Consider the following 14,085-nt stretch of genomic DNA (forward strand, 5'->3'; position numbering starts at 1 on the left):
TCTCCCATTTTCATGTCACCTTTATCATCTCTAACTCCTTTTACAGCACTCTTTCCTCCATTCCTAAGCTTCTTCAACAACCTCCAGAATAGTTTGCCACCTTCTTGATATTTATTTTCTATATTCTTGCCAAAGTCCTCCCATGACTTTTGTTTAGCTAGTTTTACACAGTGTTTAGCATTCTTGCATTTGTCTCTATATTCTCTAAGAGCACAAGCTGACTTATTTGACAGGAACTTTTGATATGCTTTCTTCTTTTCCTTCACTGCCTCTTTAACTTCCTGTGTTCACCAGGGAGTTCTGATTTTTTTATCCTTGTAGACAACCTCACCACATGCCTCTCTGGCAGAATCAATCAATGTTTTCTTCAAAGTTTGCCACTGAATCTCCAAGGTTTGATTCCTGTTCTCAAACTCTTTCATTTTTTCTTCAATAATCTTTGTGTATTTTAGTCTACAGTTCACATCTGAGAGCTGCTCAACTTTTATTCGCTTAAAACTTTCTTACATGTTATTCTTTTCAATATGAAATTCAATTTTATCCTGCTCAAGACTAAATAGTGATCACTTCCAATTTCAAATCCTCTGTACACTCTGGTGTCCTGCACCAGGGAGAAAACATCACTATCAACAATAACATAGTCAATGAGACTTTTCTTATTCCTAGCCTCTTCTCTCTCTATGTGAATTTGTGCACATTTTTATGTTGGAACATGGTGTTAGTAATAACCAGTCCATGTCCTGAGCAGAAATCCAACAGATATTTGCTATTATTATTGGCTTTGCTCTTTTCTCCAAATTTTCCCAAAATATTTTTGTATGTCTCACAATCATTTCCTACACTGCTATTTAGATCCCCAACAAGGGGATCTAAATAGCAGAGTAGGAAATTGCTTTTTCTAAAGCCTCAAAAAATTCCTCCACTTCTACCTTAGAAGAACCTTCTGTGGGACCATAGGCACAAATAAGTCTTATTGTTCAGTTCCCCATTCTCATATTTGCCGACATTACTCTACTAGAGACTGACTGCCATTCAAGAAGATTAGCCTCGTATTTTGTGTTGAATACTATGGCTACTCCTTTTCCTTGATTGTCATTGCCTGAATATGACATTTTGTATTTATTGCTCAGAAAGATCTCACCAGTTTTGGTCTTTTTTGTTTCAGTCACCCCTATTATGTCGATCTGGTACTTATCTAATTCCTCAGCTAGCTCCATTTCTTTGCATTCAGGCTTCTTACGTTGATAGTACTGATCTTTAACTCTGGTGATGTTGAGTTGGGGTGTGTTTTCAGATTTGTTCCAGTAGCTGACTTTTCGTTGTTCGCCCTGGTTCCCTGGCGAATATAACGGGGGCCTTGTTTAACTGGGCGACGCCCCAGCCGCCATGAAATTTTGTCATGTTGTACCATCATTTTTTATTTTGGTTTAACCAATAAGAATACAATTTGGTCGGCTAAATCCCAACTTGCCAGCCCATCCTCGTTCGTTCATTATCCAAGTAGATACCCAACAGGGTGCACCACGAGAAGGTGAGGATTGGACATTAGGTCAGAAATCCTGGTTGGTTCTCCACATTCCTTTAAAGGCTATGTGGAGGTCTCCTCTCAGTTATACAGCTTTGACCCTTAAGCCCCCCCCCCCCAACCAATTTCTGCAACCCACAAATCTTCAACCTGTTCTCATAAGGTTTATTCCATAGACCTGCTATCATCTTGGTCACTTGTCTCTGGAACTTCTCCACCTCCTCCCCATCAAGAAGAAACCTTGGCGCCCAAATTTGGGCATAGTAGTCTAGGTGGGGTCTTATCAAGGCTCGATACAGAGGAACAATAACCTGTTTGTCTCTGCTCGTCAAAGTATTTTTCAGCAACCAAATGATTTGATGAGCTGATTTAGTCAGTTTTGTGATGTGTCTCCTAAACTTCAACTCCCTATCCACCAACACTCCCAAACCCCTGGCCTCATCAATCTCCTGGAGTACATTTCCACCAATATGGTATACTGCTGCTAATCTTTTCACCTCAAAATGCATAACCTTACATTTTGACACATTAAATTCACATCCATTCTCCTTAGCCCAGCAAACTATTGAAATCATCCTGCAAAATTTCGACATCCTGTGCATTCACTATTGCTCAACCCAACTTTGCATCATCAGCAAACAAATGAACAGTTCCTCTCAGATCCTTTCCTATATCGTTAATGAACAAATTAAACAGTAGTGGTCCAAGAACAGAACCTCGGCACACCACTAGTCACAGGCCGTCTTTTGTACTCTATTCCTGAATAAACCACTCTCTAATATCTCTCCATCATCTACCCTCCTATCCATCCCCATATGCTGCAGTTTACTGATTAAAATTCCATGTGGTATCCTGTCAAAGGCCTTAGCATGGTCCAGTAGGATCACTGTAAACCCATTACCCTTATCCAGTTCAGCCGTCACTGTGTTATAAAACATGAGCAAGTTACCGATTCATGATCTACCCTTCATAAAACCATTCTGTCCCCCATACAGTATCCCATTTTCATCTATCCATTCCTGTATTCTCCTCTTGACTATTTTCTCCAAGACATTGACAACGATTCCTGATATGCTGATTGGTCGGTAATTTACAACAGCAGTCTTAGAACCTTCTTTATGCAGTGGAACTATTTTCCCCTCTTTCCACCCCCTCGGGACTAACCCAGACCCGAGACTCAAATTAAACAAAATGGTCAAGGGCACTGACAATTCTTTAGCCGCTTCACGTACGACACGAGCTGGTATACCATCCAATCCCACAGATATATTGACATTGAGGTTTTGTAATAAATTATTCACCTCCACTTCATTCACCACAATTCCCGTATAAGCTGTTGCTTCCTTCGTTCCTGTTATGTCACCACCTGGATGATATACTCTTGCAAAGTGCTCGCTCAGTAATTCCACTATATGAACTGATTCAGTTACCTCCCTTCCATCGGCATTCTTTAAAATCATTCTGCATATACATTTTTTCTTTTACTTGCAACATATCAAAAAATCTGTTTGGGATTCTCTTTAGCCTGTATCATGTTACATGATATCTTGTATAATTCTGAAATCTCTTTGGTTCATGTGAATATAGAACTAACTTTTGAGTATCATGGGTTAAGGAAAATATTAAAATTATTTAAATTATTATTATGTAGCACTTCCAGGGAGTCCAAAGACTCATCGAGGGAAGGCACCTACTCTACAACTCTCTCTCCACCATTCATTTCACCAACTACAACATACCGCCACTACCTTCATCATCTATGCCAACGCCATCTACTGCCAACCACCACCACTAGTATTTTCACAATCACAAACATCCATGCCCACGGCGGGATCCGAACCAGCAGCCTTTTGGCTGGAGAGCAGATATGCTGACCACTCGGCCAACCAGGCCAGCAAGATTTCTGATTTTTGATTTAAGAATTCTGAATTTCAATATTTCCAGTAAAACAAGCATCCTCATTCCAATCAGTAGATTAACTTTAGGCTATAATCATACTTATATGTTTTGTTAAATGGTTTTATTTTTTGCCTCGTTATTTGGAATGGTATTATTTACATGCTAGTTTATAAAGTGTTAAAAATGAAAATGTATCTAATTGCTGTGGTATCATAATATATTTATTATTTATTTATTTTTTAATTAGAACTCCATCAACAAAGGTTAGAAGGACTTCGTCAGGTGGCAGAAAAACTGAAAGATGATGCATGGAAATATCCAGACTTTGACCATTTGATAGGATTGTGATTGAATACATTTTTAAAGGATATTAAGCATTTTTTTTTTCATTATGGCATCTGAAGGAGCCATTATACTTAGTTATCATGACACACTTTTGCGAGAATCTGATGTAGCTCTCTTAGATAACTGCCATTGGTTAAATGACAATATTATAGCTTTCTGGCTTGAATATTTAGAATATGATCTATATAAAGAATATGCAGATTGTATCACATTTATTAGTCCTCAAGTTGTACATTTCGTTAAATCCGGAGAGTTCTTAGAAGTGAAAGAGATGTTGAAAGGTCTTAATCTGAATGGAAAAGATTTAATATTTTTGCCAATTAATGATTGTACATCTCAGAATTCGCCTGGAGGATCTCACTGGAGTTTACTTGTTTATAGATCTGCTTGTAATGCATTTGAACATTATGATTCCTCTTCAGAAAGTGCAAACAGAACACATGCAGAAAATATTGCAAAAATTTTAGCATCTTCTCTGGAGAATGCATCTGAAAAGCCAAAAATTTCACAAATGAACTGTACTCAACAGAATAACAGTTATGATTGTGGTATACATGTCATATGTAATGTTGAGGCTGTGTGTTGCATGGAATTTAAAAAGGATCCTGGACCCATAAAGGCTATAGCCTCTCCTCAGAGGATACAGAAAACAAGGAATGAATTAAAAGAAATTATTTACTCATTAAAATCAGCTAAAGACAAAACATGATATTTTTTAAAAATGTAAATATTACCTAGGTAACTATTAAATATGAAAATTCAATTTTCTCCCCAGCTATTTTCTTGATTGTATTTTTTTATATTAATGAATAGATTTTGTTAAGTTGTTCAGCCTTAAACTGATTACTTGAAAATGATTTAATTTGATGAATATTTTTTGACCTGTATTGCAAAGTGTTTCTGTAATGCTGTATTTAATTCTGCCCTGCTTGTCGGCTATTTAGAACAGAGAAATGTATAAGAGTTTGCTGTTCTAGTTATTCTGTTTTGAATTGTAACAAAAATTTTGATTCTTTAAAATTGATTACACTAGATTAAAGATTGCTTTATATAGGTATTGTGATAAAGCATGTGAATTGGAAATCTGTTTTCACAATCATTAGTTTAAAGCCATGTTAAATTTGTCTTGATACACAAAACATTTGCAACAGATATTTTGAGTGGTAGCTTGGAAATAAGAGCAAAAACACATGTTTATAAATTAAAATTTATGCTGCATAATATATATATATATATTTTTTTTTTTTTCCTACTTATTCCTTAAAACGATTGAATTAATATAGAATTCCCTCTATTATATTTATTAACTAATGTTAAGTTTCTTCCATATCAAATTAAAGTTCACTGAACCTTATCAACAAAACAATTTACCATCTCATATTATTAGGCTAGCATAAAAAAGAAAAAGCATAATTTAAAGCAAAATAATAATAATAATAAATGCTTTTTATTATTTTTTTTTTTTTTAAGGATGCATTCTACTACTGTTATTTATCATTGATGTGGATCACATTCTGAAGGAAAGTGGCATTAATCCTGATGTCAGAATTGGAAATATCACTCTTAAGCTCTTTGCTTTGAGTTTAGGCATATAAGTGATGTACTCCAAATCCAGTACACATCTCCAAGATTATTTAAGTAAATTAAATAACTTCTACAGCAAATTTGGCATTAAAATCAGCAATAAGAAAAATATAGAACATTGAAAACATCAATAGGGAACCTATACAACAAGTAAAATTTTTCTGTTATTTATGCATAATTTTTAGTGAAGACTGCAACTTATGGAAATAGACAACAGAATAAGCAAAGCTTGATATGACAGGGAGTTAATAAATTTATATGGAATAAGAGAAATTGACTAAAGTAGAACTATACAAGATTGTTCAAACTAATTTTAACGTCTGGATGCGAAGGGGGTTAGAAATCAGTAGATCAGACTGGAGAGTACATGGTTCTGAGAAAAATTTGGGAGATGAATAGGTGGTATCTGTTCCAGAATCTTTAAAAATGAAGATATTAGAAAGGAAATTAACATTTATGATGAAAGTTATATTTGGTCTTTTTTTAAGATTAACACATACTATTTGGATTCCAAGACCATAGGTTTTAATACACATATATACAAAAACATCTACTAGAACAGTAGATGTTTTTGTATATATATGTATACAAAAATTTCGCTAGTTGTAACTGACTAGCTTTGTCAAGACGAAAAGGTAAAAAAACTACTAGTAAATGCAAAAAAACAAAGGAATGCAGTAACGGTTAACAACAGTTAGACAAAATTGGAATTTTGTCTAACTTAATGCATATTCCAATGATACGCATGAAGCGTGAAGAGTCGGTCATTTTTACAAAGTCGCATTACATAATTTTTGGCGTAATGTAGCTCCGCTAAACTTAATGAGTTAATCAGATTTTTCCACATATCCTTTAATATAACCCCTTGGTTTCGATTAAGGTTATAACCTGTTCGTAGGACTACTGCAGCTTCTTTAAAAGTTTGACAACTGCAATCCTCTTCTATATACGGCATGGAACTGTTATTGCGTGGTTTGAAGTTGAGAAATGATGTGCCAAGCCTGAGGTGTCTGTTCTGTTGTGATTGACATCTCCTACATGTTCCTTCTTTCTAATTTCTAGGCTTCTCGTAGTTTGGCCTGTGTAGGATAGTCCCCACGGGCATGGTATGCTATAAACACCTGCATATTTGAAGAAAGCTGCATTGTCTTTAGGGAATCATAAAAACTGTCTAGTGGTACTCAGCAGTTTAAAAACAACTCTGATGTTATAAGGCTTCATTATTCTAGCTATTTTTGTGGAGACTGAGCCAACATAGGGTAAGACGATGGATGAAACTTACTGAGTTGCTATACGTTGTTGTTGGAGGTTGTTACTGTAGAGAATTTTATTATGTTTTGAAGAGATTTAGATATAAGGGAAAGTTTTGTACGTACATCTTCTTCTTCTGTGACTATATTTCAGGCTCAGTTTCTTATCATATGTATAATCCTGCATTTCTGTGTATGGTGATGATTAGAAGAATAATGGAGATACTGTCCGGTATCTGTAGGTTTTCTATATGTCGTAAGTTTGATATGTTCATTCTCTTTTCTTTTAACTAGTACATCTAAAAAGGGTAGTTGATGATTGTTTTCCAATTCCAATGTAAATTTGATTTTATGATGGAAAGAGTTAATTTTTTGGAGGAACTCATGTAAGCTGTCTATTTTGTCCTTCCAGATAATGAACACATCGTCGACATATCTCCACCAGACTGATGGTTTTGGGTTTATTTTAGCTAGAATATCATTTTCCAATTTCTCCATGAACAAGTCTGCACATGGTGGTGACAGGGGGCTGCTCATGGCTAAGCCTTGTTAACTTTGAAGAAATTGAACTTGAGACAGTGATGGAATATTTGTGAGATATCGCTTGGAAAAAGTTCTTTTATAATCTCCATGACTTCAACTGGTACGTTAGTAAACAAAGAGGTAACATCAAGACTTGCCAAAATGTCTGTGTTGGATAAATTTACGTTTTTAAGTTTCTCAACAAAGTGTTGAGAATTTTTTATATAAGAATCCGATTTTCTGATTTGTTCTTTTAATAGGTTTGTGAGATGTTTGGCTAGTAGATATGTTGGGGAGAATCTGCCTTCTACAATCAAGTGGAGTAGAACTTCATCTTTGTGTACTTTGGGTGCACCGTAAAGGCGAGGTGTTATAGGATGTAAAGATTTTAGTTTTCTTTTTAACTCCTGAGGCCATCCGTCCATGTTGTGAATCAGAAGATTGGTCTCGTTGTGGTTCTTCATGGTTGGATCCTTATCTAAAATTTTATATGTGGACTGATCAGATAGTAAAGTATTTATCTTCCTAACATAATTTTTGGTGTTCATAATGACTGTGGAGTTCCCTTTGTTTGCTTTAGTTACTATTATGTCCTTGTTTCTTTTTAAGTTCCAAATTGCCTTCCTATCTGAGGGAGTGGTATTCTGTTTCGGTGGTTTAGCTGTAGAGAGGATGATAGTACTTTGGAATCTAATTTCATTGGCTATTGTCTCTGGGAGTGGATAAAGACCTTTCTCAATATTACATATTAAGTCCATTTTTGGGATGTAGTTAGGAGCAATGGAAAATTTAAAACCCTTTTTTTAGAATTTCGGATTCTTGTTTAGAAAGGTTGTAATCTGACAGATTAAAAATAATTATATCATCTGGGGGACTGGGTCTAGAAATGTATTTTTTCTTTTGGAGATCCCCAAATTTTTTTATTTGAGCTATTTTTCTAGACTGGAATGTTTTATTATAACTATTGTGTATCATGCGGTCTATAATATTCCACGTTGAGTATTCTATGTTATTTGAAATATCATCAAAACTGTTCTGGCATTTAAGGTCAATTTTATTTAATTTGTATCTGATATGTTGGATCCTCTCTCTAAGTAGTGCTAAAGAAGTTTTATAATATATTCGTTCAGCTTGTTTTGACCAAATATGTCCTTTGACAATTAGGAACTTGGGGATGATAGCATGTTGTCTACGCTGTTTAAGGAAAGTATGATGGTTCAGTAATTTCACCTTTTACAGAAGCATACCATGCATGTGTGGACTATCCTACATAGGCCAAACTTCGAGAAGCCTAGAAATTAGAAAGAAAGAACATGTAGGAGATGTCAATCACAACAGAACAGACACCTCAGGCTTGGTACATCATTTCTCAACTTCAAACCACGCAATAGATTGGGATAACAGCTCCATGCCATATATAGAAGAGGATTACAGTTGTCGAACTTTTAAAGAAGCTGCAGTAGTCCTACAAACAGGATATAACCTTAATCGAAAGGGTTATATTAAAGGATATGTGGAAAAATCTGATTAACTCAAGTTTAGCGGAGCTACATTACGCCAAAAATTATGTAACGTGACTTTGTAAAAATGACTGACTCTTCACGCTTCATGCATATCATGTCATGCGAGCCTTCCAATTTTGTCTTTGAATGCAGTAATGGTTAACAACAGCATTCCCTTGTTTTTTTGCATTTACTAGTAGTGTTTTTTACCTTTTTGTCTTGACGAAGTTAGTCAGTTACAGCTAGCGAAACTAGTAGACGTTTTTGTATATATGTGTATTAAAACCTATGGTCTTGTAATCCAAATAGTATGTGGAAATTAACATTGCTAACATTTAGAAATTGGTGAGCAGAGCTAATCTCAGATGATATGGTCACTTTAAATAGAATGTCGAAGGAAAGGTTAGCAAAACAGGTGTTGGATAACAAGAGAAAGTTCCCAGAGGATGACTGCTTTAATTAGATTGATACAGTTGAAAATGCCCTAGAAGACAAATATATGATATCTAACAACATTGTGGTGTTGAGTGGGGGAAAATTGTTGGCAGTAGATTAGTAATTATCTAAACTTAATCCTGTAGTTCTGTTATAGATCTTGTAAACCACTGGAAGGTATTTATCAGGAAATTGCTGCTGGTAATTATTGTTGATGTATTTTTATTTTGTATGAATCTCACTCATGAAAGGCCGTAAGACTATATTTAGTACATCAGTATTAATATTGTAGGTTGGCTAATGGTTAGATAATTATCTAATTAATAATTATATTTAGAACAGGATTTCCTGATTATAATCAGGAAATCCTGTTCTAAAGACCAAATGGATCATTTTGAAACCATTTTGATAGGCTGCTGCTCCTTGTTTCCATCTCTCTCTCTCTCTAGGATTTTTTTTTACAAAGTCCACTGAAACCTCAATAGTAGCTGTTATTTTTTATTTTTTTTTTTAATGTGGCTCCTGCCCATTAAAAAATGGGCAGAAGCCACATTAAATGAATGAACTATATGAATGTACTATAGGTTGTAAACCTATAGTACATTCATTCTGTGGGTGGACTAAGGATGCTTTTCTCTCTATTTTTTTTAAATTTATTTTTTACATGGCCTGAAAGCCCTACTCTAAACATCAAGCATGGAGCATTTTTAAACCACTTAATGCCTCCAATTAAATTGGTCCATAATCTCACTGGATGATGAAATTCCTTTCCCACCTAAAATGACTTCCATCTTTCTAGACTTGACCATAGTTTAGTTCTAAATAAATTCTCTCACATACAATTACTAAGGATGTTTTTCTCTATATTTTTTTAAAATTTATTTTTTACATGGCCTGAAAGTCCTACTCTAAACATCAAGCATATCAAGCATGGTGCATTTTTAAACCACTTAATGCCTCCAATTAAATTGGTCCATAGTCTCACTGGATGATAAAATTTCTTTCCCACCTAAAATGACTTCCATCTTTCTAGACCTGACCATAGTTTAGTTCTAAATAAATTATCTCACATACAGTTACTCTCCTGGATAGCTATAATTGTTTCCTTCACAGTCCATTCTTGATTACATTACCATTAGCATTTTTCCATGCCACTATAAACCTTAAGGATCCTGGAATTTCCTTGTTATAGTGTTAATGCCTAGTTGCATCTATCCAGATTAAAGAAACTTTCCCTTTCCACAGAAGGCCTTGCTACTTTTAGCACTGAAATGTATTAAGGATGATTATAGTACACCCATAGATACGAGACCCTTCAACACTTCTGCGCATATCAAAAGAAGGAGAATCCATTCTGATAATAGGGTAATCAATCCGTATTGTGGGATGAGTGTTTATTATTACATGTCGGATAATTAACTTCTCTTTTATGATCATTGTAGTTTTTAAAGTGGTAACTATTTTGCTTTTATAACAGTTGGAAAATTTTATGTATGAAGCACTTGATTTCTCGTGTTGGTGACCAATTTGTACATCACCTTATTTCTTTCTCTCGTTCAACATGAATTGACTCTTCTTGGCAGTCTGCCAATGACAGCTCTCACTTATGTGAGACTATATCAACATACATCTAGATTTCTTCTTTGGAAGGTCACTGATTGCAAAAGACTGTAGTAATTAGGGTTATAGAGAATAGGTTAAAGAGCAAAGGTTTTGATAAGAACAATAGAATAATAGAACAATATATAATATTATAATATATTTTATAATTATTATATTAATATATAATATATTAATATAATATAATTTAATAATTTAATATATTCATCTCTCTTTGTAGCACAAAGAGAGATGAATGTCATGATCAACATGCATTGTGTCTGTTGGGTAACCTTGCTGCATTCCATGACAAGACTTGGTGCCTTCTACTTGTAGAACACCACATTATGCTAAAATTTACCAGTGGGACTGTTCTTTGGAGATATATGGTGTCAATAAAGTTATATGGACTTTATGATTACTCTCTTGGACTGGTTTCAAGATACTTTCTTTGCTTGCCTTGCTGGATGTACTGGTAGCATCTTGAACTTGCCAAAGAATTCTGTTATAAAGAATTTCTTATAATATTGGAGCTTAGCTTTTCTTTTTCTTTTTTTAATGGAATTCAAACCACTGCCTATTTGATTGGAAAGTGTGCACTTGGAAAATGCGAATGGTACATTATGTGAAAGATGTAACTCTAACACAGTAGTTGTTTCCATAATTTTTATGATGAATTCTGATCACTGTGTAACCATGAAGGAAAGGAATGTACATGATTGATTATTCATTGCACTCATGCAGATTTTATTACTGAAAATGTACAGTACTGAATTACAAAATATTATGGTTCTGAAGAATCAATAATGGCCTTTTGTTTTCACATCCATGTGCTTAATTTAATGGTATTTCAGTTTTATCATGTTGCACTAGGAAGGAAAATTGTACTTACTATTGTTTGAATTTCAAAAATGTATTTATCCAAAATAGTTTTCCTGAATTCTCAGGAAAACTATTTTGAAAGGCTTAGAAAAAGTTCCTCTAGTTGAGTAGAATTAAACTTATTAACAGTATTTTTTTCAGGTGGCTTAACTCTGTGTGTGTATGCCATCTACACAGGCCTGAAGATTTCATAGGTAATACATAACCAGTTGATTTCCCTATAATTGAAGCAGATCATTACATCACCTTTCTTATGGAGAGAACATAGGGTGCCCAGATTCCACTTATGTGTGATTTCTTTGTTAATTTGGATTTTGGCAATAAGTTGGGAAAGCTGTTTTGAAATATGCCCTACCTGCGTTTTAAATTCTGCTGGTATGACATCCACTCCTGGGAAGTTTCTATTTCCACTTTTGCAATTGTGTTGGTATTGGATGAACTGCTTATAAATTTTTTTGGCTCTCTAATTGTATCCATGCTATCCAACTGATCAGATATATGTTACTGTTCAGTAGCTTATCAAAATGCTCTATCCATTTTCTGGTGTTTCATTTCTCTTCAAGATTATGCCTTCCTCATCTCTCACATCAAGCATAAGAATAGCTTGGAAGTCTATTCTTATGCTTTTTTTTTTTTATCCTTCCTTTCTGGCCACATGATATTTCTCTACAGCTTTAGATTTTTTTTTTTTTTTTTTTTTTTTTTTTTTTTTTTTTTTTTGTGTGTGTGTGTGGTCACTCACTTTTTTTGTAGAACAGTACTATGCAACTTGTATTTAACTGCTCCAGGTTGGTACAGTTAAAACATTTGGCATTTTGAGTGTCCAGCCATTATTTATTATTTTTTTTTTTTCAGATTTTGTGACAAGATATGTTTTTTCATGTTGTCAGAGTGTGGTTCTGTTGCTATCTCCATACCTCATTTTTGCTGTAGCCATGCATTCTGCATTGAACCACTGGTTATACATGACTCTGCCCAATTTTCTAGTATTATAGTGTTTTTCACTGAGACATCCAAGTTTCCTAAATTTCATTGACACTCGATTAAACTAGGCTTTATCTTCTGATTTATTCAGTCATTCATGTAGTATAAAATTCAGTCATGTAGTATAAAAGAAATGAGTCAGTGTAATAGCTGTGAAATGTACGCTTTGCGGAGTGCGGTCGGAGTGTGGTTAGATGATAATAAAGCATTGAATGTGTGTAGAAAATGTAGGGAGAATGAGGAATTGAAGTGTATTTCAGATCGTGAGTGTGATATTTTTGTCAACCTTCAGAATGAAGGAAATAGGGATATGACAAGAAACGGCAAGGTTGTATATGAAAATTGTGAGAGTGTGAATGATAGTATAAATGGTTTCTCAGAGAATAAAAAAGATGAGATAGATGCATTCAGTGAGATCGCGTTGTTGAATAGTGCAATAGAAAGAGCAAAACAGCAGATAGAGTGCATGAACAAAAGTAGACTGAATGAACCAACCAATAATAAAAGGAATGACAGGAAAAATAGACGTATGAATGTGAACATGAACAAAAAGAAGGATAGAGTGCTGTATGGAGACTCGTTAGTACGAGGAGTGTTAGTAGAGGATTTGACAAAATCGTACCAACCTGGTGCGACCATAAAGGACGTAACTGAGTCTATTAGAGAGCAAAAGGAAAGGGTGAAAGAAATGATTGTTGTGGCAGGTATGAATGATTTGAAAGGAGATAAAATGGAAATGATAGAAGACCTGAATGAATTGTTTGAGGTAGCAAAAGAAAAGAGTGAGAGAGTTAGAATGATTAGTCTTTTGCCACGGTATGACAGTGAAATGTTTAAAAGGAGGGCCATAATTGCGAATGACTTTATGCGTGGGTTATGTATGACGAGTGGTGTGGAATTTGTGGACGTGTGGAGTGAGTTTGATGGGCGAAAGGATCTATATAAGATGGATGGCTTGCATTTGAATGGTTACGGTGTATGAAGACTTGAGAAAGTGTTGCTGAATGTAGTGGATGTGCAAATTAAGGGAAACTAGATTTGTTAAGGGGGGGGGGGGGGAGTAGATATACAGTCCTTATGGAGGCAGTTGAATGTAAGAATGAATATAATATGCCAGAGCAAATAAGGACAACAAATCTGAGTGGGATAGTTAATATAAGGCATCAAGGTAGGGTTGGGGCTAATGGGGGTCTTAAATTCATGTACACTAATACTAGGAGTATTAGGAACAAGAAGGAAGAGTTTTTGGCCATGGTTGGCACTTCCAGACCACAGGTTATAGGTATTAGTGAAACATGGCTGACTGTAGATGATATAACTAGTGGGATTGAATGTGATGGGTAAAGTGTGTTCAGGAATGACAGAGAGAATAAAATGGGGGGAGGAGTATTGTTGATGATAGCTGATGAGCTCCAGCCAAGGAGAATAGAAGTTGAATTGCAGGATAGAGAAAAGAGCACATTTGAGGCCATTTGGTGTGAGATTGTGGCTAGCAGAACTAAATATACAATTGGGTGCTGCTATAGACCAGGTGATGGAAAAGATGGTGGTGACAGTA

The 14,085-nt window shown here is 34.9% G+C and overlaps 2 protein-coding genes across 2 annotated transcripts in view; both read left to right on the forward strand.

Annotated features, from left to right (window-relative positions):
• LOC150110486 (uncharacterized) overlaps positions 1 to 3,802 on the forward strand; it is a 54,002-nt gene extending 50,200 nt beyond the window's left edge. The window contains exon 3 of the mRNA XM_090394096.1: positions 3,672 to 3,802. Coding sequence (XP_090250222.1) covers positions 3,672 to 3,772 — 101 coding nt within the window. The 3' untranslated portion in view covers positions 3,773 to 3,802. The remainder of the gene's footprint in view (positions 1 to 3,671) is intronic.
• Positions 3,803 to 3,815: 13 nt separating this feature from the next.
• LOC150110487 (sentrin-specific protease 8-like) lies at positions 3,816 to 4,852 on the forward strand. The gene has a single exon (XM_090394085.1). The coding sequence runs from the start codon at positions 3,816 to 3,818 to the stop codon at positions 4,476 to 4,478; it is 663 nt and encodes a 220-aa protein (XP_090250211.1). The 3' UTR covers positions 4,479 to 4,852.
• The last annotated feature ends 9,233 nt before the right edge of the window (positions 4,853 to 14,085 follow it).

This window comes from Typopeltis vanoorti, chromosome 1 (genome assembly GCF_054136105.1).
Source record: "Typopeltis vanoorti isolate ZY-2024b chromosome 1, IOZ_Tvanoo_1.0, whole genome shotgun sequence".
NCBI lineage: Eukaryota > Metazoa > Arthropoda > Arachnida > Uropygi > Thelyphonidae > Typopeltis > Typopeltis vanoorti.

Excerpts from the sequence above, each read along its gene's own strand:
- LOC150110487 (XM_090394085.1), top strand. The coding sequence starts at position 3,816 with ATGGCATCTGAAGGAGCCATTATACTTAGTTATCATGACACACTTTTG.